Here is a 27,531-nt window from a genome sequence, read left to right as displayed (position 1 = left end):
TCCGCACCACGTGACAGAGCCCTTTGACCCATTAGAACACGCCTCGTTATTCGGCAGGTTTTCACGACCGCTTTTATTTTTTTATATTTTTTTTTTATATTTTTTTAAATATTTTTTATATTTTAGTTTCACTTCTCGCATTTTATTCACTTTGGAGCCTCATCTGTTCATTTAGAGCATTACAGGGATCATTTATTTAATATTGTAGTCTAGATACCACGTGACTCGTTCACGCAGTTATAACATCCACGCTGATAGGTCCCGCTCGACACTGACCCGGTGCCGTGTTCGAGACGCCGAGAATCCTAAGCGTTCGTCACCCAGTAAGTTTACACTTCTTTCTTGCTTTTCCAATTTATCTTAATTTTTCTCTGCTTGTGATTCTCATGAGTTTCAATACGATCGTACAGCTATATAGCAGGCAATCCACTATACGTTTGTTTAATGATGAACTTTATGCTAATACCTTACGTGCAGGATGCATTTGTTAATGTATTGCTATTTTTTGCTTGTGAAGTTTCAATGTCGACGAATCACTAACAGTGTTGGTACTAGTTATGAAATATATGAAATATATGAATATATGCCAGTTATTTGGTACCTGATTTAACTGAATGTTGATGTTTCTACAAAACTATTCATGGTGCATTTGCTGATTGCTAAGGTCCTGTATGTTTCCATTGTTCACAGGCCCCTGAGGAAGGGTTATTCCCGCAACCCGAAATGCATCGGGCATGACGTAATGCTTTGAAATTATATAATTTTGAAATGAAGTTGCAAAACATCATCAGGATAATGCAATAAAATATATAATGAATTCAAGATATGGAAAAAGCGTTTTCAATTAAACATGAGCATCAAAGCATATTGAAATAAGTTTAGAAACCTAGGTTTCACGTTGAATGAGCGCGTCCTTCGTGATTGACTTATCACATATTGTTTGGACTAAGTAAGGCACTGCTAGACACAGTGCGACAAGGTCAGCGCACACACCAATCAATTTGAAAAACAACTGTTCACTTAAGGGAGTGCAAGGAGATAACTGCTATTTGTAATCATCTGTCCGACATATCATGGATAGAGACGGAAGTGGATTCTTCTGGTTTGTCGTAACCTGGGAGTTCGGGACTTCAGAACAGTGATTTGGATCCTGAGAAGCGGTGTCAGACAACCAATTGTATTTCTGTGCCACGCCTCCTGTTGTATATGTGGAAGCTTAGGCAAAAATGGATCGCCTGTTGAAGGGTTGTGCCTGCGGTCTGCCTCTTCTCTTGAGACAGTGCTGATCTTTAGACCTGCGTCAATAGGTATTGGTTGTGGGTCACCATTGATGGAGCAAGGCATTACTTACCTCTGCGGATTTTTGCATGGGATCTGTATATTGTAGTGCATCAAATGAATCCTATAGGTTTAACTATTTTTATCGTAACAGTATCTTACTTTTATGCATTTTATACTCTGTGAAGTTCTTATGTGCTTTTGTGGCTACATCGCCCAATAAAGATTTCCGAACTGTAGGTATTTAGCATTTCTGTAGGTTTTAGTCTAGTTCCATGAGTGTTTCTCCACTGAAGTTGCAGTAGTATCTGTCTTAAAACCTTCAACAGAGTGTTATTGTTTGCAGAGGTCATCAGCGGAAAAAGGAAGGGATTTAACGAAACTGCAGAGGTTTGCTTGGAGCACATTCAGGAGGCCCTTTTTCAAAACCAGTGGCAGCGAGCAGCAGAACTCATGAAGGGCTTCGTCCAATCCTTGGAGAGTTCCTCGACCACCAGATTAATCGCGGCTAAGGAGGTAAGATGGACTCCATTAGGTGCCACAAACACATTAAGCTGCAGAAAATATGAACTAGTTAGGAAGTGTCCTGCTTTGTAAAAGCTTAAGGTGAATCCTCCACTTGCTTCATTAAGTTTTCCTAGTTTTTATCTCCGAAATTGTATTGTGGGTTCTCTTGAAAGTGCATGCCTGCAAGATCATGGGAACATGGCCTTTTGGATGTGCCTCACCGTGTATTGGAACCTGAGGATGGCTCCTTTTGCTTTCTAAAATATATTTTCAACGTGTGGTTTTCCAGGACTTCAATCGGGCAGTTGGTGCTACATGTATTGTTTGCATAAGCTCCAGGTTATCAAAATAAGTAACTGTTAAGCAAACATGATAAAACTGTATATTTAGGCGGATGGTTGAAAGTCTTTGCATTTCAGAGTTTATTTAAAGAGGCTCTCGTTTTTGCCCAGTGATTTTTAACTCCACTGCAAGTTTTCCTGCTTTTTGCGCTTCATTTTCTAGTGACAACTAAAGGATTTATTGGATTATCACATGAAGATGAAGATGATGAAACCGGATTTGTACAGTGCACAGCTACTCCTAGGAGTGTCACAGGTCTCAACTCATAGAAAAGACCACTAATATTGAATAAAAAACTGTGTTTTCAATCTTTTTAAAAAAATGGAGATTGATGCAACTGCACATAGATCTTGATGGAGCTTATTCCAAGTTAACGGACCAAATTGGGGAAAACGTGTTCTCCGCTCTGGTGCGGCATATCTTGAGAACCCTCACCAGTAGCCTGTTAGAGGGTCGCAGATTCCTAGTGGGATGATAGAATCTGATTCTGGAGACCAAGTAGCCAGGCCCAGTTTGATGAAGCGCTTTGTGAGTAAAAACCAGAGCCTTCTATTGAATCCGCTTTCTAATCGGGCGCCATTGAAGTGAGTGAAGGTAAGGGGACACATGGGTTCTCAATGGCGGGTTAAGGAGTAAACGGGCTGCAGCGTTATAGACCACCTGAAGTCTGTTAAACAGGTAGTCCTGCTGAACGAAATCCAGGCATTCGCACAGTCCAACATAGATGTGATGAGTCCCTGAATAACCTATTTCCTGGCTGAGAAGGAGAGAAAATGCAGACATTTTTCAATATGCGCAAAAAGGCCAAAGCAGGAACCCACCATAGAGCGGATTTGTGGTTGGAAGGATAGATGATTATCAAATCTGACACCAAGATTTCTGACCATAGGGGGGGGGGAGGTGGGGTGGGTTGGGCTCCATCCGTCCGAAAAGTCTGCCAAGTTGCCAGGGGTATTTGACCAAAAAACAAGATTTTGGTTTTATCTGCGTTACATTTCAATTGATTAAGGGTCTTCCAGTAAAATACATCTACTAAGCAGGACTTCATCAACTCCCCTGTTATCTCTTCTCCCTTCTTACAGGCGAAGAGCAGCTCTGCTGGCGTCCACATATAAAATTATTTTTGCCCCACAAGCTTACGCCAGCTGTGTTAGTGGGGTGAGATAAATGTTAAACAGAGTGGGGCTCAGAGCAGAACCCTGAGGAACATCCACTATTAACTTCAAGGACCCTGAAGAAAATGGAGGGATCCACACCTCCTGTTCTCTCCCACTGAACAAGGATGCTAGCCAGTTCATAGCCTGACCTTTCAGTCCAATTGACTGCACAAGGAAATGGTAAATAAAAACCAAGCATGGACCTGGGGCATTGCCGTCATTAATCAACTCTTCCACTATTCAGTGTAGTACCCCTGGCATGGTGAAGTATCCGATGTAGGTGTGGTACTGTAGCACGTTCACTGTATGAGAAGCCTTAGTCTGCATGCTCACTTCTGTTGAACTCTTGTTTTTAGTTATTTATTTTCAGTTTCTTGATTTGAGACTACGGCTTTGTGTCAATTCTGGGTTTGATCTATTGGCCAGAATAACATAATTTCTTCAGCCCTTCTGCTCAACAGTCTAATTTTGTTTTGTTTGATCTCTTCTTCATTTTCTCATCGTTTTGGGGAAGTCCCGGTCATGTGGTTTCTCAGCTTCTTAAGGGAAAAAGCATGTTGCATCATGAAAGCAGTCTCACTATCTTTTGTAATTATTTTAATGACCGATTGTTGTACTTTGCGGCTATGAAGAGTCTCAAATTTGTAGTTGATGTTGGATGTATAGTTGGGAGTCATTCCTTCAGGAAAAAAAATTCCTTAAGGGAATTGTCAATTTGCTTACGCTGTTTCGCACAGGCTGTCTTTGATAAAGCACTGTTGCCAGATTCACACTTGAGGTGGTCCTTGCAGATAGTTTTTCCAGATATCTTCAATGGTTTTGTGTGTTGTACCCAACATCTAAATTATCTGCCTAGGGGATTGGTATGGGTGGAGGTGTATCTTTTAATGGTTAAGTAATTTGTGCTCATTAACCCTCTACATGATAGTTGAACAGGCTAGGTGTTCATCTAGGGTTATCGCTAGGTCTTTAGGCTGCAGGTGTCATTTCCTACACGAAACCTGTCTTATTATTTGCTGAACTGGTGGGTTGCCTTATCTGAGATTTATAGTTCTTCCTTGTATGCAATGATCCTTTCTTCCTTGACATATGTTGACTTGCTCTGGTTTTAGTCCAAGTTAATGTATATTTTTCAATGGCCTAGCCATGGTATGTGCTACCCTTTGTAGGGCTTTGAATGTTTGGGCTGACTAGTTTTCTCTGTAATTGATGAGCAATTCTAACTTGAGATATGGTAGAACCACCTTAATATCTTTAATATTAAGGTGGAACATGCCCCCCACCTCAAGTTTGTGGTGTCTTTTAATGGAACTATGGTATTTGTTTTGTTCTTGTTGATCTAAATGTTTTTACGGAGCTTCTTTATTCTTGCTACGCCACTGGAATTCTGGCCAGCACATCTGAGTCGTACAAGAATCATTTTACTCTCTATCTGCAGCACATTCTTCATCGCATAGACCATTTTTATGTACTGATTAAAAAGAAGGAGGGGACCGATTGGTACCTCTATTTAACTCCTCTATTGGTTGCCAATTCTTTGCACCCTTGTCCATTTATTACTGTTGAAATGCAGACAGTCTCCCTCCTTGTGGAGGTTTCGATGTCACTTGTAGAACGGAACACTCAAGTGGCAGACAGGATGATCTCGCTATCCACCAAACCACACTAATCGAAGATTGTACACATCACAGAATGTGAACGTGTGGATGAGGGTCTTTGAGAAACATTTCTGAGACTCTGGTATTCTCCCCCTCTTTGTGATTTGGATCCTGTTGAATACCTGGCTTTACTACTCTATGGTGATGTAGATGGCATTTTTACTAGTTAAAAAATATTTTTAAAATGTACTGGCAAACGAAGATCCAGTTTCTGACTGAAAGACTGCTTCTGAAGCACTTGTGCCATGGTAAGATGTCTTGCTTCTAGCCAGGAGGGAGAGCATTCAAGATGCATTACATGAAGATCTTCAGACCAGTGTCTAGGGTTTGACACAGTAGGCCATTGATCTGTGTTTTCCTCCTGTTTTTTAGATGACGACCACCTTGCTGTTTTTCATGACCCTAAAACATTTCACAAAGGCCTTTCAGTCCCTAGCCAATATTAGCACCCATTGGAAATATGTGAAACCAATCCAGTAGTAACATATTTGGACCAAGGCCCTTATTGGGTACCACCCTGCTTTTAGCTTTCAATCCAGAGGCATCCTACCTGTCTCTCGCAAAGGTTACTATGAATGTGAAAGTTGTTGCTATAATTTCACAGGGTCCTATGGTGTTCAACGGTTTTCCAAAGTATTTAATACCTTGGGGTCCCGATATATTGCTTAGTTACTTTGAAAATAATCTATCATTTTTGCCACTGGGTCCAGAATACCCCAGGGCCTTTGCTGCTGCTTCTAAAGATTGTAGACTGAAATGTTCCCTGAATGTTCTATTGTTTTTCTTTAGCACACCTTTATAGGCTAGCTAATTGGACCTCTTCTGAGTGTCCTGATCCCATCGGAAGCGGTCGCTCCCCACGCTCCCTGTCCTGCCTGGGTATCGTTGGAACTTACTTTCATTGCCTGCTTACAGTTCGAATTGCTACCTGCCTATACCGCTGCCTGCTCAATCATAACAGCGTGTGCAATTTAATTTAAACAGCGCTTTACTGTTATTTTATCTCTGCTGCATTATCGTTGCCTGCTCTATTTCTCATTGTGTGCATTGGACTTTGCTAGCCCTTTCACTCCCCATTGCTCCATAGCGCTTTGTGCCCCAACCTGATTCAGTGTTGTTATTGTTGCCTTCCATTTTGTTGGTTGTTGTCCTGCCTCCGAGCCCGTCCTCTCCACCCCGCACCCGCCTCCCAGCTGCTCCTCCCACGCTCCGCCCCTCCTCTCTTCACTTATGTCAGAACAGTCCACGCGCAGCGTTCACGCACTGCGGACGCGCCCCATGCACGCTGAAGGTGCGCCAAAGGTACGCCCGTCTACGCCCGTCTGCGCCTGGACCGCGCCCAGCGCCAGACCCCCTGGCCCCCGCCGTACCCAGCCCACTAGACTCACATATGATGCCGCAACTCCCCTCGCCCTCAACCCCGGACGCACACCACAATGCTGCGAAGCCACCCCAGGACGTACCCACGGCCCATTCGCCTGTCACACCTGCAAGTTCACCTGCTTCAGGACCCTCACTAAATCCACTTCCTCCAAACATTGCTCCGACTCTAACCACCTGAAGTGCATCCTGCTGAACACCCGCTCGGTCCACAGACACGCAACTGAACTCTGGGACCTACTCGACACTGCGTCACCGGACATCGCCTTCCTTACAGAAACATGGATGAACACAACATCAGCACCCGACATCGCTACAGCCATACCGGAGGCTTACAAGATCATCCGAAAAGACCGCACCAACCAAACAAGAGGGGGCATCGCCATCATCCACAGGAACACCATCAAAATCACGACCAGCATCGACGATAATCTTGCAACCGCCGAACATCTCCACTTCCAGATCCACACCGACCCTAGGACCACACTTAGAGGCACCCTCATCTACAGGCCTCCAGGAACCCGCACTCAATTCAGCGATGACATCACTGACTTCGTCAGCCCACATGCCCTCGCCTCCGAGAACTACATTCTATTAGGAGACCTCAGCTTCCACCTTGAAAACAAACACGACAGCAACACCAACTCCCTTCTGGACAACCTAGCCAATCTCGGACTCAAACAACTTGTGGACACCCCCACCCATGTAGCCGGGCACACGCTCGACCCTATCTTCACCTCCAGCAAGCACATTTCCTTCGACCGCACCACAGCTCTGCATTGGACGGACCACAGCTGTGTTCACTTCAGCTACAAAACCACCTTGACCCACAACCGCCCACAACCTATTCCTCGGAGAAACTGGAACAAAATCACCTCCGACCAACTCCTCACATCACTCATCCAAAACCCTCCCACCCTCTCATTGGACCCAAACCAAGCAGCCACCAAACTCAAGCAATGGATCACCCACAGCGCTGACGAATTAGCACCCCTGAAAAAGGACCAGATCAATTCAGACAGCAAAAAGGCTCCCTGGTTCATTGATGACCTTACAAAATCCAAGAAGCTATGCCGCACCCTAGAGAAAACATGGAGAAAAAACCCAACCACCGACAACATGGCCTCCCTCAAGGCGGCCACCCGCAAACACCACCAACTGATTCGATCACCAAGAAATCAGCTTTCAAGGATCGTCTCGACAACAACGCCCACAACAGCAAGGAACTTTTCAACATCGTCAAAGAATTCACCAACCCTGCCGCAGCATCTAAAGACATCACTCCCTCCCAAGACCTCTGCGATGCGTTCTCCTCCTTCTTCTACAACAAAATTGCCGACATTCACAACAGCTTCGAGAACACTCCCTGCGAACAACCCTCCCCACCCCCCTCAGATCCCACATCGCCAACTAACAACCTCAGCGCCTGGAACCCAATCACCACCGAAGACACCATCCGCCTCCATCGCGCGCCAACACAACCTTAACACCATCTCTTACGCCGACGACACCCAGTTAATCCTTTCCCTCACCAAAGACCCTAACACCGCCAAAACCAATCTTCACGAAGGCATGAAAGAAGTAGCCGAATGGATGAAACATAGCCGCCTAAACTCAACTCAGACAAAACGGAAGTGCTCCTCCTTGGATTGGGACGACTCTTGGTGGCCTTCCGCTCTGGGCACAGCACCCACACCCACAGACCACGCACGCAACCTGGGCTTCATCCTAGACTCCTCTCTCTTGATGTCCAGACAAGTTCTCGCAGTCCCATCCTCCTGCTTCAACGTACTTCGTATTCTCAAAAAGATCTTCCGCTGGATCCCCCTCGAAACCAGAAAGACTGTCACCCATGCACTGGTCACGAGTCGACTGGATTATGGTAACACACTATACGCCGGAATCACAGCAAAATTACAGAAAAAACTCCAACGCATCCAAAACGCATCAGCGAGACTCATATTGGACATCCCTCGCCAAGATCACATCACCGGACACCTAAAAGACCTCCACTGGCTTCCCGTCAACAAGAGAATTACATTCCGTCTTCTCACCCACGCACACAAGGCTCTCTACAAACTAGGACCCGAATGCCTCAACACTCGACTGTCCTTCTACACACCCACCCGCCAACTTAGATCGTCCAATCAAGCCCTCGCCGCAGTCCCGTGCATCCGAAAATCCACTATGGGTGGCAGATCCTTCTCCTTCCTGACGGCCAAGACCTGGAACTCACTCCCCACTCACCTCCGCCTTACTCAAGACCACATCTCCTTCAGAAAATAACTTAAAACCTGGCTATTCGACAACAATTGAACCCCCCTTCCCCAAGCGCCTTGAGACCCTCTGGGTGAGGAGTGCGCTATATAAATCCCTGAACTTGAACTTGAACTTATGTGTTTCTGGAGCTCCGCCTATACCTGCTTCCATTAGGGACCTAACCCCCACTTTTGGGTTTCAAAGGGCTTACTTGTTTGTTTGCCCCTCAAACTGTGTGCTGTTCCATGATTCCTTCTTTGTGTCATCAAAGGGGCTAATGCAGCCAACAGATCTGGATATATTTTCCTTAAACCGCTAACACTTTTATTGTGTGCTAAAAAGGCCACTGTTATGTTCATTTCCTTATTCTACAATCTGTCACCAAAGACCCTTTCTGGGCATTTAAAAGGCTCTTTGAGACCACGCGATCATGACTGCTTTATGATCTATCTTTGATCTCTTTCTGTCTTTTGAGTATGTAAGCTTCATGCATTTTAATCGATCAGTGAATAATTACTATTCCCCGGGAAAGTTGTAATATTTGTGAGTGGCTGTCTCAACTAACTATGACAAGATGAGGTGAGCAGATAATTCTAGTGCCTCCACAAAGTCTAGTAATCACATCAGTTGCACAATGCTATGAACTGGGGATTATTTATTGATAAAAACATGGGAGACGAGGAATAAGATGTGTGTGGGAAAGGTAACACTGGGTTGTAGGGAATAAGTGTAACCTGCAATGAGATGATACACAAATAAGTGTAGAGTTTCTGCTAACAAATCTGGAACAAAAATAGGACTTGGCATTCACTTGATGGTTCCAGCAGAATGAGAAACCACACCTGTGATTCCCCACAGTTCCGGCCTCGAAAAATCATAACAAGTTTACTAGACCTATGTCACATTGTATTGTATACAGTTTGCTTTTAGTTGTAAAATATTCTCTTGTTACCCTAATGATATTCTAGAGTGAGAGAAATCATAAATGCTGTAGGACTGGAACTAACGGTTGTCCTGTACTGTGTTGCTACAAATAAACTGATTTTGATTTTAAATAGCCTCACCAGAGATCTCTACAACCTGCAGTTCTAGTAACTTGAATAATCTACTCAACCTAACTGTAATGTACTTGATCTGTAAACTGTTTTTAAATTGTGTGATCCATGGAAAATGTTTAATTTTATGGAATCACATTTTTCTTAATAATCGCACATTAAAGCACCTTCAAATATGCGATTTCTGCATTGCTGCTGTACAAAAGCCTTTTTTTAAATGTAATAGACTAAACATTTGCTCTATGTATAATAAGAATGAAGCCTATATATAGGGTACACATGACCCCTGACTTGCCTATTAGTTCACTAATAGCATTGCCAACAGGGCGGGCAAAGAATAGGCTCAGTTCATGTTTGAAAACTCACTTTTTTATTTTTATTTTTTTTTTTAAATTTTTGAAAACCTTTATTGTGCATGAAAAAGGAGGACAAATACGGGCCTACAACCGTCAGGCCGGCCACGAAACAGTTGAGCACGAGAGCAAACAATTCAACCCCCCCAGCGGTATCAGGCCATATAGCAACAAGCGATAGCAGTTACACAAAATTGAGTCATGCCGCCAAGGAGGAGGAGCAGTGAAGGTTAATTTTCAAAATCTTTTTTTTTTGGTGGAAATTAAATCAAGGAGAACTGAGTCCATACAGTCCGCGTACAGCACATGCAGGCAGCAATAAACATGACGATAGTGCTAACACCCAACAATATGGCGGAACAGTTCTAAACATCAGGAGCATCAATCCGCATTTACACACCACCCACAGTGCCACCCACTCCTTACAAACCCCCATTACAGACCCAGAACAAAGAAAGAGAAACTTATAAAGAGATCATAAATAAGTACCATAGAAAATAACGAAACTAAAACATATCCCCCCACCCTACACACATGCAGAGGCTATGGCCTGCCCCCCCCCCCCTAGCAGAGTGTCTGTCGCCCCATAAACCCGAAATGTAGCAAGAAAGAGAAAAGGGGAGAGAAAAGGAAAGGAAAGTAAAGTCCAAGATCGGAAGAAAGGCATAAAAGAAAAACGTCACATTTGACATATAGGGAGGAAGACAAGTGTGCAAACTAGTCTATAACCCCCCAAAAATAAAGAAGGTGGGGAGGAGCCAACAGTTATCAAGCCCTCTAGGCTCGCGATCAAGGCAATAGTTAATATCCCAAACGGAGCTTCAAGATTAAAAGACCTCACAGCAGGTATAAACAAGTAGCCCACCTCCAGACCCCCGTGTCGCCCAGGACCAAATTATTAACCACGAAGCCTAGCAAAAGGATTTTAGTGCTTCGGTCGTGAAAAAAGAAAACAGACTCCGCCGGCCTAAGAAACATTCCCGCCCCAACAACAATATAAGCAAAGCAACAACAGTAGATCAGTCAGGGCGAGTCAATGAACAGTCCGTAAGAATCAGGTCAAAATCAATATCCACCACGTCTCCACCCATCCGCCCGGCAATTTAACCATAAAAAATCTCCTAGCCCTGGCCCGTTTTGGGACACGGCCCCTCACCCCTCCTACGTGATAGTCCAGTGCGGTCCGGGAAGACGATGGAAAATGGCCGCCCTAAGGAGGGGGGCGGTGCGTAGACAAAGAAGGAATGGCGTCCGCTCCCAGGATACAGTTGTCCCTCGGCAGTAGTTCCCACTGGCGTGTCCGGGCACACAAAGTCACAAAGCAGAGCAATCCAAGGTCTTGACAATAATGCAGTGGAAAAACCTGAAAGGCAGTCCACAGGCAGCCGACTTTTACGCGTCGCAGTCAGTAGTGCAAAGTTGAGCTCGGAGCGAGGGGGAAACACTGTAGCGACGACCGAGCTGTAAAATGGCAACAATCCGCCACCCTCCACAGATGTAGCAACTGTTACCTCCACTGTATCCCTTCGAGGAAACGTTGTGGCAGCTGGCTGTGACAGCTCCTGTCTGGAGCCCTGTATAAAACAAAGTCCCCGCTCCTGCCTGCATGTTTGGGCGCAAGCATCAAACCGTGCCCCCAGTTCGGTATAAGTGGCCTTCATCGCCGATGTCAACTCACCCAGTGCCACCAGCACATCCCCAAGGGTGAAGTCAGGCTGAAGTTTCCTCGTTTCCACATGCTCATGGGGAGAACGTGTCCCGGCCCCCCCAGGTTCGATATGCTCGCTGTTTCGTGGGGAGTCTACATAGGTTTCCGCTGCCAGGCGAGCAGCCGGCATCGCCATCTTGTCGTTTCCCCAACGAGGTGATGTGGGGTGGGGGACGGGGGAAATCACGGGGCGCGATGCTGCTGTCGGAGCAATCCCCGGGCATGCGATAGACCGCCCGGTCCAGGGGAAGTGCCTGCGGGCCCGTAGCAAGGCAATGAGGCAAGCAGTGTCCAGTGGGGGTTGCAATCAGCGGCCAGAGGGACGAGGAGAGCGGAGCAGAAACATGGCGGCCGGGAACAAAGGACTCGCCGGGAGACACGACTTCCCCCTGTCACCACACTGCCCGGAGCGTGCACAGCATCCACCAGCGGCAGGCAGCGCCGAGGCCGCGCTCCTGCGAGGAAGCGCCGTCCAGTCGCGCCACCCCCGCCGCGGATCGGCTGTGATGTTGCGTGGGGTCTGGGCGCGTTGCAGTGCGAGCTGGTTCCCGGGCCGGGGCAAATCGGCCAGTAGCTGACGATTCCGGGCGAATGGAGAGGTCGGCGGATCACCGGTGGCAACAGCTCCGTTTCCCGCACCTTTCAGGACAGAAGCTGGTAAGCGGGGCTAGCAGGATGCTGGTGCGGGACTCCGGGGCCGGCGGAGCCGAAAGCTGCGCGTCCGATCAGGTCGCCATCTTGGCTCCTCCCCCTTGAAAACTCACTTTTAATGAATATATCACTAAAGAATGATGTGGTAGTTCTCTACCATGTACAGACAGCGCATTTTCCATTGAAATGGCACAAATGTTGCCACTAACATGCAGTTTTACTGATAAAACTATATAGACTTTAAACAATGTTTGGAAATTGGGTTTCGGCAAAAATATATATAATTTGCATATCACCAAGTAAAGTGTTCTGATTAGTTTTCATCCTGTATAAATCTATTTTTCACAACACAGAAACACAAAAATGTGCCTTCATAACTATTGAAATATATTTTGAAATGTTTGTACAGTTCACTTATTAGCTCTTTCACTGTTGTGATAGAAAAAGTCTGACCTCTTACAGCCTTTCATTTCACACGCTTTGCACAACACGATTGTCACACACTTCACATTACAAAATCTTCTAACTTAACAGTACGAGAAAGAAAAGCAAATGTAAAAAGACCACGTTTATTTTAACTCCATTTCTGAAACAAATTTTAAAGGGATCTTTATTGCTCATTCTCTTTTGTGAATGAACAGAACAGCTGTAATTTTTCAGCTCGCCAGAACGGGCAAGAAGACCCTAAAAAAAAGCTCTCCCTGATGAAATCTGACTCGCCATAGTGAGCGGGCGTGTACATTTCTCGAGGCTTATAGTGGCACTATCAGGATCAACTCTGCATGTGAATCTAAGATGTTACCGTGGGCAGCATGATAATTGGGGGTTCAGAATACTGAAATGCTCCTGGCCAATTCCGATGAAAGACATCCGGCACTTTCACTTCCACATTCAAATTGAAGAATCTGACCTGTTGTCGAGCTTTTAGGCAAACCGATCCACCTTACAGGGGCCCCAATGATGCACCTTCTTCAGGTTCCCTTCTTCAACATCCAATTGCTAGTGTCCAAAAGGAACCTACAACTCCAGTCCACCACCAGACTCTCTGCCTAGCAAATGTTCAACTCTAATGGCAATTTTGCTTTCAGGATACTGAAACAAATCTTGCCAGGCACAACTACATATTTTATGAGCCTTCAACTCAGTTAAGAAAGTTAGTTGCTAAACGCTTGACCATCTGCACTGGGTGTCTGCCTTCCCGACTTATCAGCATGGATACATGGGTGCTGTGCTAATTCCTTCCGCAGACACTTACGAATGCAGATATTTCATGAATTCCGTTTCTAATGACAAGTCCACAAGAAAACTCATCTGTCATTTGAATGTTGGAAGCCATATAATTTAAAACACGACACAAAAGCATCTTTTTTTTGCTCTTCACACAAGAAGGCTAAGACAGACACACAGCCTATGTCCTGAGAAGACCTCTAAATGTCAGACGTCAAATCCTGTCGACTATTATAGGATCAAGAAGTTTTAAAATTAAATGCTTTCCAGAGAATCTCACTAAGGGCTAAATCTTTTCCAATGGAGTAGGCCTGATCATATTTTATGTCCATACCTTGGCCATACAACCTTCGAAGTGGAACATTCAGTTTCCCGAAACCTTTTTCCACGCAGACTTTTTATTATTTTCTTTTTTAAATAGTCAACTGGTGATTTCCTTGAACTATTTTTTTTAACCGATTTTTGAACCACTTTAAAAAAAAATTTCAGAACCATGCTTTATTTACGTACTCTTTAACCACTGTTTAGAATTAGGAGACCTATCCAGATCTGCTCACAATGATTTGAGCGTTTACCACCCAATATCATGGTTTGAAGGGGGCTCATTTCCGTTTCACACTTTTTTGAAACGTGTTACTATAGCAATATTTTGCAAATGTCCTGTGATCTATGGTTTTGATAAGTGTGTTGAGCAAATAGTATGTGTGTATTTACAATCTATTTTTGGAATATGGCTGATTTAAGTAGTCGAGTCTATATTACCGTATGGTTTATAAAAACCTTTACAAACCGTAACAAGCTTTGAGGTACAAAATTCAATGACACCATAAGAGAAAAATGTCAGATTAGGCTTGCTTCCCAAGTAGGTATAAACACATAAAACTCATAGCAGAGTGGACCTTTATATATGAAATTAAACAGAGGAACTTCAACCCAAGGCACAGATGCAGGACCCGATGCTAAATAAGGTGTAAAGCACATAAAACATGTGCAGGTAGACCTTTTATTGGTACGGTTAAACAGTGGGGCTTTGACACAAGGCACAGGGGCCAGACCCAATGCTAAAAAAGAGAGCAGAAAGAAAAGCAGGTCTTGATAAAATCAAATAAAACCAGCAGACCATGCATAACGTGGGACCGGGTATACACGAGGGGATTTCAAACCATATGGAATTTTCGCAAGGCATGGGCTTGAATGTGGAACAGTCAAGATAGAAATCCAAGTTCTCTTGCTTGAGGCTGGCCAGATGCATTCCACATGGATCATTTTAGAGCTTATCTACGCAGGGCTGATCAGCTTATTGTGAATAAAATGGAAGCCAGCTATACACAAAGTTTTGTGCCCTGAATTCAAGTTTCGCATAAAATAGGTCTGGAAGTAAACTGTCAACTGGAGTAGGGAGAACAAGTTCTAATGTTCAGTGGCTCGCCTGATTCAGTCGGTAGAGTGGATTTTGTAGCAGATCAGGTGAAGGTGATGATCGCAGGGAGCAATAAGTGCCACTTTTGAGATTACGTTGCACTAGTGCTGTGTGCTAAATCCAAGGAGTTGCATACAATGTACAAATTCACAAGGCACGGCCTAAGTATTGAACAGTCAATATGGGAATCAGAGGTTCACTTGCACTAAGGATGGCCTAGTACAAACCAGACATGGATTTTGAAGCAGCTCTGCGCAGGAGGTGTTGGAGTTCAGGGTGTGAGAGGAAACTAACTTTGCTCAAGGAATTGTGAGCTATGAGCTGGTTCCACAGAGCAGGGACTTCGATGTAGGACCGTTGGCTGGAATAGCGAATATGTGACGTCATGTTCAATGGTTGGCCTAGTGCAGTCCAGGCAGGGCGTATTAGGGCATATCAGGTAAGGATTGTGAACTCCGAGATCAATGTGAGCCGAGTTTAACGATGTGGTGCCGCAGCGCTAGTGCTGTTGACTGAGCCTAATTTGCTCGCTGCCGTCCAAAGAAATTTGACAGTTTTTATGTTTAGTTGTGGATTCAGTCTGGTAATTATTGCCTGCCTGCAGGTACGCACTCCTAGTCTGATGAAATCAGGATGAAGAAATGATTTCCTTTGCTGCAATAGTTGAGGGCAGATTCATAAAACTTGTATTAAGGTTTCTTTCCCTTGTCCGCATAGGCGGTAGCTTGTGTCATGGGTGGCAGAGTGGTGCCAAGATGGAAGATAAGCTAAAAAGTTCAATTCACCCATCCTTAGAGCCACAAGCTGTGCTTTAATCCAGATTGGATAGGTGCAGGTAATGTAATTCTGTTGCTTTGCTGAGGAGTTCATGACTGACCACGCATGTGCCTGTTTGCATAAAACTGCCTTATCCTCCAATTTTGAAATGTTTTGGGCGTGAAAGATGTTAATTTCTTGAAGACCTGGTGGAAGAAGTGTTTACTCCAGGCTTCGGTTAGTGCAAATTCTCTCAGTTTGTCATCAAGATGTCTGTATGAGGATCTCTGTCCGGATTGCTCAAGTTCGCACCAGATTATGCCATGCATGGAGTCTGGTGGTGCCATTCTGAGCCTGTGGCAGAAGTTGAGAAAACAGCTGCCTCTGGCCCAGTGCTGTTTTGTGATGTTATACTCTAGTCTCACTTGCGCCTATGACGCTCTTTGTTAGACGTAGAGTGGCTGTGTAGATTCTGGTGTAAAATGTGTCCACTGGCCCAACTTCCCTTTCCAGAGTGATTTTGCCTCCGTAGGTCAATGTTGGACCGATTTTGCCTTCATTACCTGGAGGAGCGGGTCGAGACTGGGGCCTTGTAGCTTCAGGTTGATGGACGAGAGTGTGAACATTAGTCTGAAGCTCTTGATGTTTATAGAGCGTACATGAGGGGTGAATGACCCTTTGCTGTCTAGAAGGATTTCCAGGTACTTGTGGTTTGTGCTGTGCTCGAACTCTGTACCTTTAAGATGCCACCTGTTAGCCAAATTTGGTTTTAGGCTGAATGATACCCCCAATGGTTTTTGCTTGGTTGATTTCAAGCATATTTTCTACTGTGTAGGAATGAAGAGCAGGCAGTAGCCGTTAGACACCAATCTTTGTCTGGCTGAGGAGCACCAGGTCATCTGCGTATAACAGATGGGTTGTTCTTTGGCCTCTTTGTTTGGGTGGGTGGCAGTTTGCCTCGGCAAAAGGTTTTGACATGTCTGCTATGTATAGGTTAAAAACAGAGGGGCCAGGATGCAGCCTTGCTTCAGCCCAGAGTTTTTGGGGATCCTCCAGCTTAATCTGCACCCAAGTGTTGGTGTAATCAATCAATCAATCACGGCATTTGTAAAGCGCGTTACTCACCCGGGAGGGTCTTAAGGCGCTGGGGGAGAGGGGTATGTTACTGCTCGAACAGCCAGGGTTTGAGCTGCTTCCTGAAGGTGAGATGGTCTTGGGTTCGCCGAAGGTGGGTGGGTAGGGAGTTCCAAGTCTTGGCTGCCAGGTAGGAGAAGGATCTTCCTCTGGCGGTGGCTCTGCGGATGCGTGGTACGGTGGCGAGGGCGTGGCTGGTCGATCGTAGCTGGCGGGTGGGTGTGTAGAAGGTCATGCGGTCGTTGAGGTACTTGGGGCCCAGGTCGTGGAGAGCCTTGTGTGCGTGGGTGAGGAGTCTGAACGTGATTCTCTTGCTGACGGGGAGCCAGTGCAGGTCTCTCAGGTGTCCGGTGATGTGGCTTTGTCGGGGGATGTCCAGGATGAGTCGTGCGGTGGCGTTCTGGATGCGTTGGAGTCTTTTTTGAAGTTTGGCTGTGGTTCCGGCGTAGAGGGTGTTCCCGTAGTCCAGTCGGCTGGTGACGAGTGCCTGGGTCACGGTCTTCCTGGTTTCAGTGGGGATCCATCTGAAGATCTTGCGGAGCATGCGCAGGGTGTTGAAGCATGATGAGGAAACGGCGTTGACTTGTCTAGTCATCGAGAGGGAGGAGTCCAGGATGAAGCCCAGGTTGCCTGCGTGGTCCGTTGGCTTGGGAGTGGTGCCCAGGGCAGGGGGCCACCAGGAGTCGTCCCAGGCGGAGGATGATGATCCCAGGATGAGGACTTCCGTCTTGTCTGAGTTCAGTTTAAGACGGCTGTTCTTCATCCAGTCGGCGACGTCTTTCATCCCTTCGTGTAGGCTGGCTCTGGCGGTGGCGGGGTCATTGGTGAGGGAGAGGATAGTTGGGTGTCGTCGTCGTAGGAGATGATGTTGAGGTTGTGTTGGTGTGCGATGGCTGTGAGGGGGATCGTGTAGACGTTGAAGAGGGTTGGGCTGAGTGAGGATCCTTATGGTACGCCGCAGATGACTTCGGTGGCCTCGGATCTGAACGGGGGGAGGCGGACTCTCTGGGTTCTTCCGGCGAGGAACGAGATGATCCACTCCAGTACTTTCTCTCGGATTCCGATGTTGCTGAGGCGCTGCACTAGGGTGCGGTGGCAAACAGTGTTGAACGCCGCAGAGAGGTCCAGGAGGATGAGGGCCGCTGTTTCCCCGTTGTCAATCAGGGCTTTGATGTCGTCGGTGGCTGCGATGAGGGCGGTCTCGGTGCTGTGGTTGGCCCGAAACCCGGACTGCGAGGGGTCGAGGGATCCGTTCATCTTGAGGAAGGCAGCGAGCTGTCTGTTGACGGTCTTCTCGATGACTTTGGCAGGAAAAGGAAGGAGCGAGATGGGACGGTAGCTCTTGAGGTCGGTGGGGTCAGCCGTTGGTTTCTTCAGGAGGGCGGTAAGCTCGGCGTGCTTCCAGCTCTCCAGGAAGGTGGCGGTGTGAAAGGAGGTGTTGATGATGTCCCGGAGATGGGGTGCGATGATGGCGTCAGCTTTGTTGAAGACGTGGTGTGGATTGGGGTCGGTTGGTGATCCGGAGTGGATGGAGTTCATCGTGCGGGTGGTGTCTTCGGTGCTGATCGGGGTCCAGTTGCAGAGGGTGGTGGTGGCGGTCGTTGGTTCGGTGGTAGGGTGGGTGGTCTGTGCGTCGAAGCTGTTGTGTATGTCGGCGATCTTACGGTGGAAGAACGAGGCGAGTGAGTTGCAGAGGTCTTGCGAGGGAGTGATGTTGTTTCCGGCGCTGGGGTTGGAGAACTCTTTGACGATGCTGAAGAGTTCCTTGCTGTCGAGGGCGTTGTTGTCCAGTCGTTCTTTGAGTGCCGTCTTCTTGGTGGCGCGGATCAGCTGATGGTGTTTGCGGGTGGCACGCTTGAGGGCGGTCCTGTTGTCTGTGGTCTGGTCGAGCCGCCAGGCTTTCTCGAGGTTGCGGCAGTTCTTCTTGGAGTCCTTGAGTTCGTCGGTGAACCAGGGGGTTTTCTTGCTGCCGGGTTTGCTGGGAGGGTTCTTTAGTGGTGCGAGGTCATTGGTGCAGGCGGTCAGCCACTTGGTGAGGTTGCTGGCTGCTTCGTTGGGGTCCGTGGTGCTGATGGGAGTGTTTTGGCTGAGGGAGGCAGTGAGTTGCTCGGCGATGATTTTGCTCCAGCTCCGGCGGGGAACCTGTTGCGGGTCGTAGTTCTTCTGAAGCTGAAGTGGACGCAGCTGTGGTCGGTCCAGTGGAGTCCAGTGGAGTGGCTGAAGGAGATGTGCTTGCTTGATGAAAAGACGGGGTCAAGCGTGTGGCAGGCGTAGTGGGTGGGGGTGTTCACCAGTTGCTTGACTCCGAGGTTGTCCAGCAGGGTGGTGGTGGTGTTTCTGTCATTGTTGTTCTCCAGGTGGAAGTTGAGGTCCCCTAGGAGGATGTAGTCGACTGAGGGAAGGGCGTGCGGGCTGATAAAGTCTGCGATGTCTTTGCTGAATTGTGTGCGTGGTCCCGGGGGTCTGTAGATGAGGGTGCCTCGGAGGGTGGTCTTCAGGTCGGTGTGTATCTGGAAGTGGAGGTGTTCGGCGGCGGCGAAGGTTTCGTCGGAGTTGGTCGAGATGCGGATGGTGTTCTTGTGTACGAAGGCGATGCCTCCTCCCGTCTGGTTGACGCGGTCCCTCCGGGTGATCTTGTATCCGTCCGGGATGGCTATGGCGATGTCGGGTGCTGAGGAGGCGTTCATCCAGGTACCAGTGAGGAAGGCGACGTCTGGTGCTGTCGCGTCGAGCAGGTTCCAGAGTTCCACGGCGTGCCTGTGGACGGAGCAGGTGTTGAGCAGGATGCACTTGAGGTGGTTGTTGCTGGTGTTTGGCTTGGCGGGGGCGGTGCAGGTCCGGAGGCAGGTGAATCGGCAGGCTTGGCAGGCGAAGGGTCCGTTGCGTTTCGGGGTGGCTCGGTAGCAGGCGGGGTTCCGGCCAGCGTTGAGTGCGTTGAGGGTGGTGGGGTCGTAAGTCCCTCGTGTGGGCTGGCTTTCTCGGGGGCCAGGGGTCCTGGCGCAGGGCGCGGTCCAGGCACGGACGGGCGCAGACGGGCTTGCCTTTGGCGCACCTTCAGCGCACAGTCGGCGCACCCGCTGAGCGGTCGCTCCGGGGGCGTCATAAGAGGGGAGGAGGGGTCAGCTGGGAGGCGGGAGGGAAGAATCCAATGGGTGTGGGGGGGCGGGGCCGCACGGGAGGCAGCGGCGGGAAAAACGGGGCTGAGAAGCCCGGCGGGCGAATCAACTCACTCGGGGGTACAAAGTAGAGAATGGGGCAGGCAGGCACACGGGCACTCCGGCAGTCCAGGTGGGGGTACAGAAAAAGAGAATGGAGCAGGCAGGCACACGGGGGCACTCAGTCCAGGCGCAGGCAGTCCAGGCGGCGCTCGTACAGGGTAGGGGAGCGCCGATCTGGAGGGGGGAGCAGGAGGCAAGACGACTGGCAGGCGGAGCAGCAGCGTTGGGGAAGTGACCTAACCGAGGGTTAGGGTCACTGTCTCTGCCGCGCTGCGGACATCTTAAGAGGGGAGGAGGGGAGGAGGGGTCAGCTGGGAGGCTGGATGGAAGAATCCAATGGGTGTGGGGGATGCGGGGCCGCACGGGAGGCAGCGGTGGGAAAAACGGGGCTGAGGAGCCCGGCGGGCGAAGCAACTCACTCGGGGGTACAAAATAGAGAATGGAGCAGGCAGGCACACTGGGGCACTCAGTCCAGGCGCAGGCAGTCCAGGCGGCGCTCGAACAGGGTAGGAGAGCACCGATCTGGAGGGGGGAGCAGGAGGCAAGACGACTGGCAGGCGGAGCAGCAGCGGTGGGGAAGTGACCTACCCGAGGGTTAGGGTTCCGGACTACTAGAATGGCCACCAGAGCGATGTCTGGCAAACCCAAGTGCCGCAACTTGCACCATAGTGACCCTCTAAGTATGCTGTTGAATGTGGTCTTAAAGTCCAGATAACAGGAGTAGAGTGCCCCTTTGCCTCTAATTGCTTTGTTGCATATAAGGGCCAGAGTTATCAGGTTCGAGGAAGTGGCGCATTTGTCTCTAAAGCCGCATTAGTTCATGGGAATGGTCTGGTGGTCTTCCGTCCAGGCTCTTAAGATCGCCAAGTAGGAGGCTTGCATACATTTTGGCATCATTCAGTAGTCCTGTCCTTAAAAAAGAAAAATACACCAAAAAACCATTCAAAATTAGCGGGATAGGCGTCTTCTTTGTATAAAAGAAAGCAGTCAGTTGGGTGTCGCCCCCCCTTCGAACGGACCTTCCAAAAAGGCCCGGATTGCAAGCTTTTTTAATAGAGAACTAGTCCTCCCTGCATACTTGCACAAACTACTGATCTATTTAAATTGTGTTTTAATCTTTTTCTTGTGCTTACCACTTTTCACCTAGCACACTGAATACGGATTTATTTTCTACAGACTGCCATTGAACCCCTAAAGTCTTAATTAAGAGTAAGTCTACCACTCATACCTAAAAAAACTCCTCCAACCTCTGCGAAAATTCGTCGCTGTGCTTTTCAATGTCCGCTCTCTGCAAAAGCATGAAATGCACATTTCTGAGCTAGTAGATGAAAAAAAGCCAGATGACATACAGAATTCTCAAATCCAACCTTTGCCACAGCCATTCCTTTAGCATATAAAATCTTTACGAAGGACCACCTTGAGGGCAGAGGCGGAGGTGTGGCTATAATATATAAAAGCAAGTACAAATCGGTTCCTTTCCCCTGGAGGAATTGGATGGAGCAGAACATTTTGCTTTCGCTGTACTCAGTCCTGTCAGCAGTCCATTGCTTGGGCTCTGATCTATAGACCAGGTAATGCCGGCCTCTTTTTGAGATAACGGAGCAATATCCCGGCCCTTTAAATATGCACATTTCTTAGCGTTCGGTGACTTTAACCTCCATATGGATAATCCGTTAGACTGCAAGGTAGCCTCCTTTAAAGATACTATGTCCTCGCTTAGACTTGTTCAACAGGTGTTCAAACCCACTCATCAAACAGCACTTATTCTAGACCAAATCTTTTCTAATGTAAAGATCGTACCGTCCAAGCCCTTACCATTAGTATGGTCTGATCACCATCTAATTAGGCTTAAATGGTCAAAATCCAAGCACAGTCAGCTCCCCTCTGAAGAAACATGGACCAGGTCTAGAGCCTTTCATAAAGTTCTTTCGTTGAATCTGTGCTGCTCTTTCGAAACCCCCTTTTTGTCTGAAGAACTTGAATTGGACACCAAGCGCATGGATAACTGGATTTCGAATACCATTAATGACTTGGCCCCAGACTCCAATCTCTCAGAACCAAATGGCCCCTTGCTTCAATGAGAATCTTAGGGCTTGTAAAAAAACATTGTAAATGTCTCGAAAGGAAATGATGGAAAAAATATAATCTGGAGGACAAACATACCTATAAGTTATTATTAAAAGGCTGTTACTTTCATGTCAGTTCAGCACAAAAATCTTTTTTTGAGCCTAGAATTGAGGAGTCCGATAAAAACACAAATTTTTTTTTTAAGATTGGTAAAACATTCATGAATACTGATGCCGCTACCAGACACCAACAATCCACAGCTAACTGGTGTGACTAGCCGGCCGTGTAGTTTCATGACAAAATAACTACTATCCAAATAAGCCTGTTGAATGTTTCACGTGCTGCTGACAAGTCTTCTGAGGTGATATATTCTGGTAAGCCTACTGCAGAGACGCCCACTCTCTGTAACTTCCCACTCATTTCCATGGATGAAGCTTTGGTGGCTATCAGGTGTCTTAAATCAGAGTCTCCATCTGATCTTTGTCTGCCTAGCGTACTTGCTAAAGTAGCTCATGTTATGAATCCAGTTGCACATAGTTTTGAATGCGTCTATCTTCCGGAATAGTGCTGGCCAAATAGAAACATTCTATAATTCTGCCTTTACTTAAAACCCATGGCTGATCCCAAAGTTCAAGCCACATGCCCACTGATCTTCCTTCTTCTGGCTTTCGGAAACATTTTGGAAACATTTGTTAACTCCCAAATCTTGGGTTACCTTGGAAGCAACAATCTTCTTTATCATAGTCCCTTGGGTTTCAGAATGAATTGCAGCACAGAAACAGCCCTGCTAGAGGTGGTTGACTACGTTGAAGGCACGCTAGATAAAGGGGGTAAGGCCATCCAGATTATGTTGGATTTATTGGCAGCCGTTGATATGGTTCACCATGTGAGACTGCTGACTCATCTACAATCCATTGGTATTGGAGGCCTGGCCATGAAGTAGCTGACTTCATTTTGAATAACATAACCCAAAAAGCGCGGATTTCCCTGTTTTCATCCCGAATCCAGGAGTTCGCCATTGGAGTGCTTCAAGGTTCGGCACTCAGCCCTACTTTATCCAATGCCTATCTCACATCTTTGGTGGTGTTAGCTGAGACACTAGGGACAAAGGTAATATCATACGTCGACGAGACATAGTTGCTTTTCACTTGTGAAAAAGGGACAGAGTTTGATGGAGGAGCTAATAAAAATTGCCTCTTCAATGTGATCAACTGGCTATCCATTAACCAATTAACATGTATTCCCAACATAACTGAATTGTGTTTTTTGGCGCCGCCTCACCAGATTTCTGGAGGATCTCATTTCAAGCAATTCAGTCTTAGTTCAGTATTGTGAATTGTTGTTGGTTGACAGTTTATTATGTCAGATTACACACCAACCTATTCAGAAGAATATATCCAAAATCTGTTGAGGTGTCATTCTCTACTCACAGATAGCTCTCAACCACCAACTACATCGACCACTAACCATCCAGAAAACTAGAAAAATATGGACAGAAATCTACAAGACTTTAACTGATGGTGAAAATGATGACTGATTATCATAAATCTGACACCCTCACTCGCTCCATTCTGGTCAGGTGAGGAATCCGAGCTCACGCAGACTCTGGGGTGGCAGGTCCCTCATGACTCTTTACGCCTTCTCATGGGAGTATTTGATGGCCTGGATGGCTCTAGAGCCGACAAATGCTTCTTGGTCACTGTGGTGGTGGTGGCCAAGCGAGATATTGCAGCAGCTTGGACACAGGCCACACCCCCTTCCATACGTAAGTGGCAGCGGGAATTGGACTGATGCGTGGCCCAGAAGGAACCCCTCTTCGAGACCGAGGGATGTCCTGAAAAATTTGAAAAGGTTTGGGGCAAGTGGCTCAATCTATTGGTGTAAGTTTTTTTGTACTTATTTTTCTCCTATATCGTTATATTGTTTTTGCACGAGATGGTTTGTCCGAGGACCTTACACTTAGGCCAGGTCTCCTGTTGTCTGTCGTTGATGGGCTTGATATTATGTGCACTTTTATGCTGTCTGTTTGTTTTGTTGTCTCAAATGCGAATAAATTTGATTATCAAAAATAAATATTCTGACACCCTCCCTCTTGGCTTGCAAGTTAGAAATATCCCAAGTGTCTTCACTGAACAGAAAGAAAACAAACAACGTTTTAGCCACCTATGTACCACATGCTCAAGACCTCGGATGTGCCTAGGTATTGATACTGATTTCGAACATTCCAAAAAAAGCTGTGAAGGAAATTGCTGACAGATTCAAGGATCTGATTTATAACTGATGCCAAGGCAGTTTTACAAAAAATCGAAAAGACAGTAGTAGAATTCAGCCAAGATTAAAATAGGGGTGACTTGTATGTATCAAAAAGGGAGGGTTAGTCCTTGCAAAAGATGTATTTTGCCAGGTTGAGATGGCAGTTTAAAACTGCACACAGGCTCCAGGGGCATGTTTTAAAGGGCTGCTTAGGTGAATGGGAGAAGAAGTGCTGCAGTCCTTCTAGTAGCATTTCTTTTATTGGGATTGGGTCATGGAGTACCACTTTACTAGGGACTTATAAGTAAATTAAATGTGGGAATTGGGTCTAACCTATTCTAGAGACCTGATGACAACAAAAACAAATTTCAGAAAACAAGGATGGAGAAGGTAAAATATTTGCGGTAAGGGAGACAACACCAAAGGTTGTCCGATCTAATGTGTCCTCCCGCCCAGCTGAAAGTGGGCGGGAGGACACATCAACAACATCTATGTCCCTATTATTCACTCAAGCACGTATTTGTTATTTGTACGTTTATGTTAATTCTGCTCTGGACAACCCTTTACCAATTTTACCAATGTTATATCTATGTCAGATTTTCTAAAAATCTGAATATTTTGGATTAATTTCAAAACGGTGTGTGTTCCTTCCTTCCTTCCTTCCCCCTTTCTCCCTCAACAAGTTATTCTGCCCCAGGGTGAATATGTATTTCTAAAATAATTTTGTGATATGCATTGTTAGTTCTGCCTATAATTTAGGTGTACAAAGAAATTGACTTTTCTCCCAACAGAACCATTGTTTTTGTTTAATCTTGGAACCCAGGTTCTGAGGGTCACTGTGCCGCCCCATTATAGTTAATGGAAGATGTGGTGAGGGCATGGGTCGGAAGGAGAGCCGGAGTGGATGGTGTTCATAACGTGGGTGGTGTCTTCAGTGCTGATGGGAGTCCAAGTGCTGAGGGTGGTTGTAGGGGGCGTTGGTTTGGTGGCTGGGGGTGGAGTCTGGCCGCCGAAGCTGTCGTGTATATCGGCGATCTTGCGGTGAAAGAACGCGGCGAGGGAGTTGCAAAGGTCTTGCGATGGTGTGATGTCGTTGCTGCTTGGGCTGGGGTTGGAGAGCTCTTTAACGATGCTGAAGAGTTCCTTGCTGTTGTGTATGTTGTTGTCCAGCCACTCTTTGAACGGTGTCTTTTTGGTGGTGCGGATCAGCTAGTGGTGTTTGCGAGTGGCGTTCTCGAGGGCTGTCGGGTTTTCCGTTGTCTGTTCGCGGCGCCAGGTTCTCAAGGGTTCGGCAGGATATCTTCGATTCTTTGAGATAGTCGGTGAACCATGTGGTTTTTCTGTTGCCGGGCTTGCCTGGAGGGTTCTTCAGTGGTGTAAGGGCGTCGGCGCAGTTGATGATCCACTGTGTGAGGTTGCGGGCTGCGTCGTTAGTGTCAGCAGTGTTGATTGGTGGGTTCTGGCTCAGTGATGTGGTTAGCTGGTCTGTGGTGACTTTGCTCCAGCATCTGCGGGGAATCTGTTGCGGGAGGTGGTGGGATGTGGTCTTCTGAAAGGTGAAATGGGTGCAGTTGTGGTCGGTCCAGTGTAGTCCAGTGGCGGGGCTGAAGGTAACGTGGCCGCTGGCAGAGAAGATGGGGTCGAGAGCGTGGCCAGCATAGTGGGTGGGGGTGTTCACCAGTTACTTGAGTCCGGGGTTGGCGAGGTTGGCAAGCAGGGTGGTGGTGGTGTTTTTGTCGTCGTTGTTCTCCAGGTGGAAGTTCAGGTCCCCTAGGAGGATGTAGTCTGATGAGGCGAGGGCGTGCGGGCTGATGAAGTCGGCGATAGCTTCACTGAATTGTGTGCGTGGGCCCGGGGGTCTGTAGATGAGGGTTCCTCTGAGAGTGGTCTTGGGGTCGGTGTGGATCTGGAAGTGTAGGTGTTCGGCGGTGGTGAGGACATCTTCGGATTTGGTCGTGACGCCGATGGTTTTCCTGTAGATGATGGCGATTCCTCCTCCTGTTTGGTTGATGCAGTCCTTTCGAGTGATCTTGTAGCCATCCGGGATGATTATGGCGATGTCGGGGGCTGAGGAGGCGTTCATCCATGTTTCCGTGAGGAAGGCGACGTCTGGTGCTGTTGTGTCGAGGAGGTCCCAGAGTTCGCCAGCGTGCTTGTGGACGGAGCGGGGGTTGAGCAGGATGCACTTGAGGTGGTTGTTGTTGTTGCCTGGTCCAGACGGTGGGGTACAGGTTCGGACGCAGGTGAATTTGCAGACTTGGCAGGAGAAGGGTCCATGGGTGCGCTTCGGGGTGGCTCAATAGCAGGCAGATGGTCGGCCGGTGTTGTGTGTGGAGGGTGGTGGTGTCGTATCTCAGTCGGGTTTCTTGGTTTCGGCGTGACCTCCATATGAGGGGCTGTGGGAGGGAGGAGCAGCTGGGAGGCGGGAGCGGGGTGGCGAATGGGGCACCTGGTGGGCGGGGCCGCAAGGGAAGCAGCGGCGGGAAGCACGAGGGAGGGGAGCGGGTGGGGGGTGACACAAAAGGCAAAAGGGGGGAAAGGGCACAAAGGGCACCATTAAGCGACAATAAACAGTAAAAACAATCCGTGGCAACAAAAATGAAAGGTCTGAATCAGGAAATAAACAAGCACAGGCAAACCACGCAAGACCGGCCGCGGAGCTGTAGAAGGTGGTCAGGACACAGCGGGTAGCGGCAGCGGGACAGAGGCACAGGGGGACCGTGTGGCGGCTGAGGGGGGCGGCCTACCTGGTGACAGAGTCAAGGGTCGCTAAACGACAACAACTATGCCACAGATCTTGAATTTTAACTTTGTGAACACATTGGGAGAGAGGAGGGAGAGGTAATTAATCTCCCACTTATGTGGTGAAGTAGAAAAACAAGCATTTGCAATGCAATAGGTCTCGCAGCATTAAAGTTTGAGTTACTGGCATTTTAAATGACAATGCTTTGCATAAAAAAAATTTTTGGTGTCCGTGTGTGCATGGCAGTGGTGGTTTCCGTGTGTGCATGGCAGTGGTGGTGTCTTTGTGTGCATGGCAGTGGTGGTGTCTGTGTGTGCATGGCAGTGGTGGTGTCTGTGTGTGCATGGCAGTGGTGGTGTCTGTGT

The 27,531-nt window shown here is 47.6% G+C and overlaps 1 protein-coding gene across 2 annotated transcripts in view; it reads left to right on the top strand.

The window, feature by feature from the left end:
* The window catches only part of TAF1A (TATA-box binding protein associated factor, RNA polymerase I subunit A), a 394,276-nt gene that overhangs the window by 39,568 nt on the left and 327,177 nt on the right, over nucleotides 1-27,531 (top strand). For both annotated transcript variants that reach the window (XM_086927938.1, XM_086927937.1), the window contains exon 3: nucleotides 1,625-1,794. In XM_086927938.1, the coding sequence (XP_086784064.1) occupies nucleotides 1,625-1,794 (170 nt within the window). The remainder of the gene's footprint in view (nucleotides 1-1,624; nucleotides 1,795-27,531) is intronic.

The sequence above is a fragment of the Lissotriton vulgaris genome, chromosome 6 (genome assembly GCF_964263255.1).
Source record: "Lissotriton vulgaris chromosome 6, aLisVul1.2, whole genome shotgun sequence".
Classification (NCBI taxonomy): domain Eukaryota; kingdom Metazoa; phylum Chordata; class Amphibia; order Caudata; family Salamandridae; genus Lissotriton; species Lissotriton vulgaris.
This window is presented reverse-complemented; position numbering and strand designations above follow the sequence as displayed.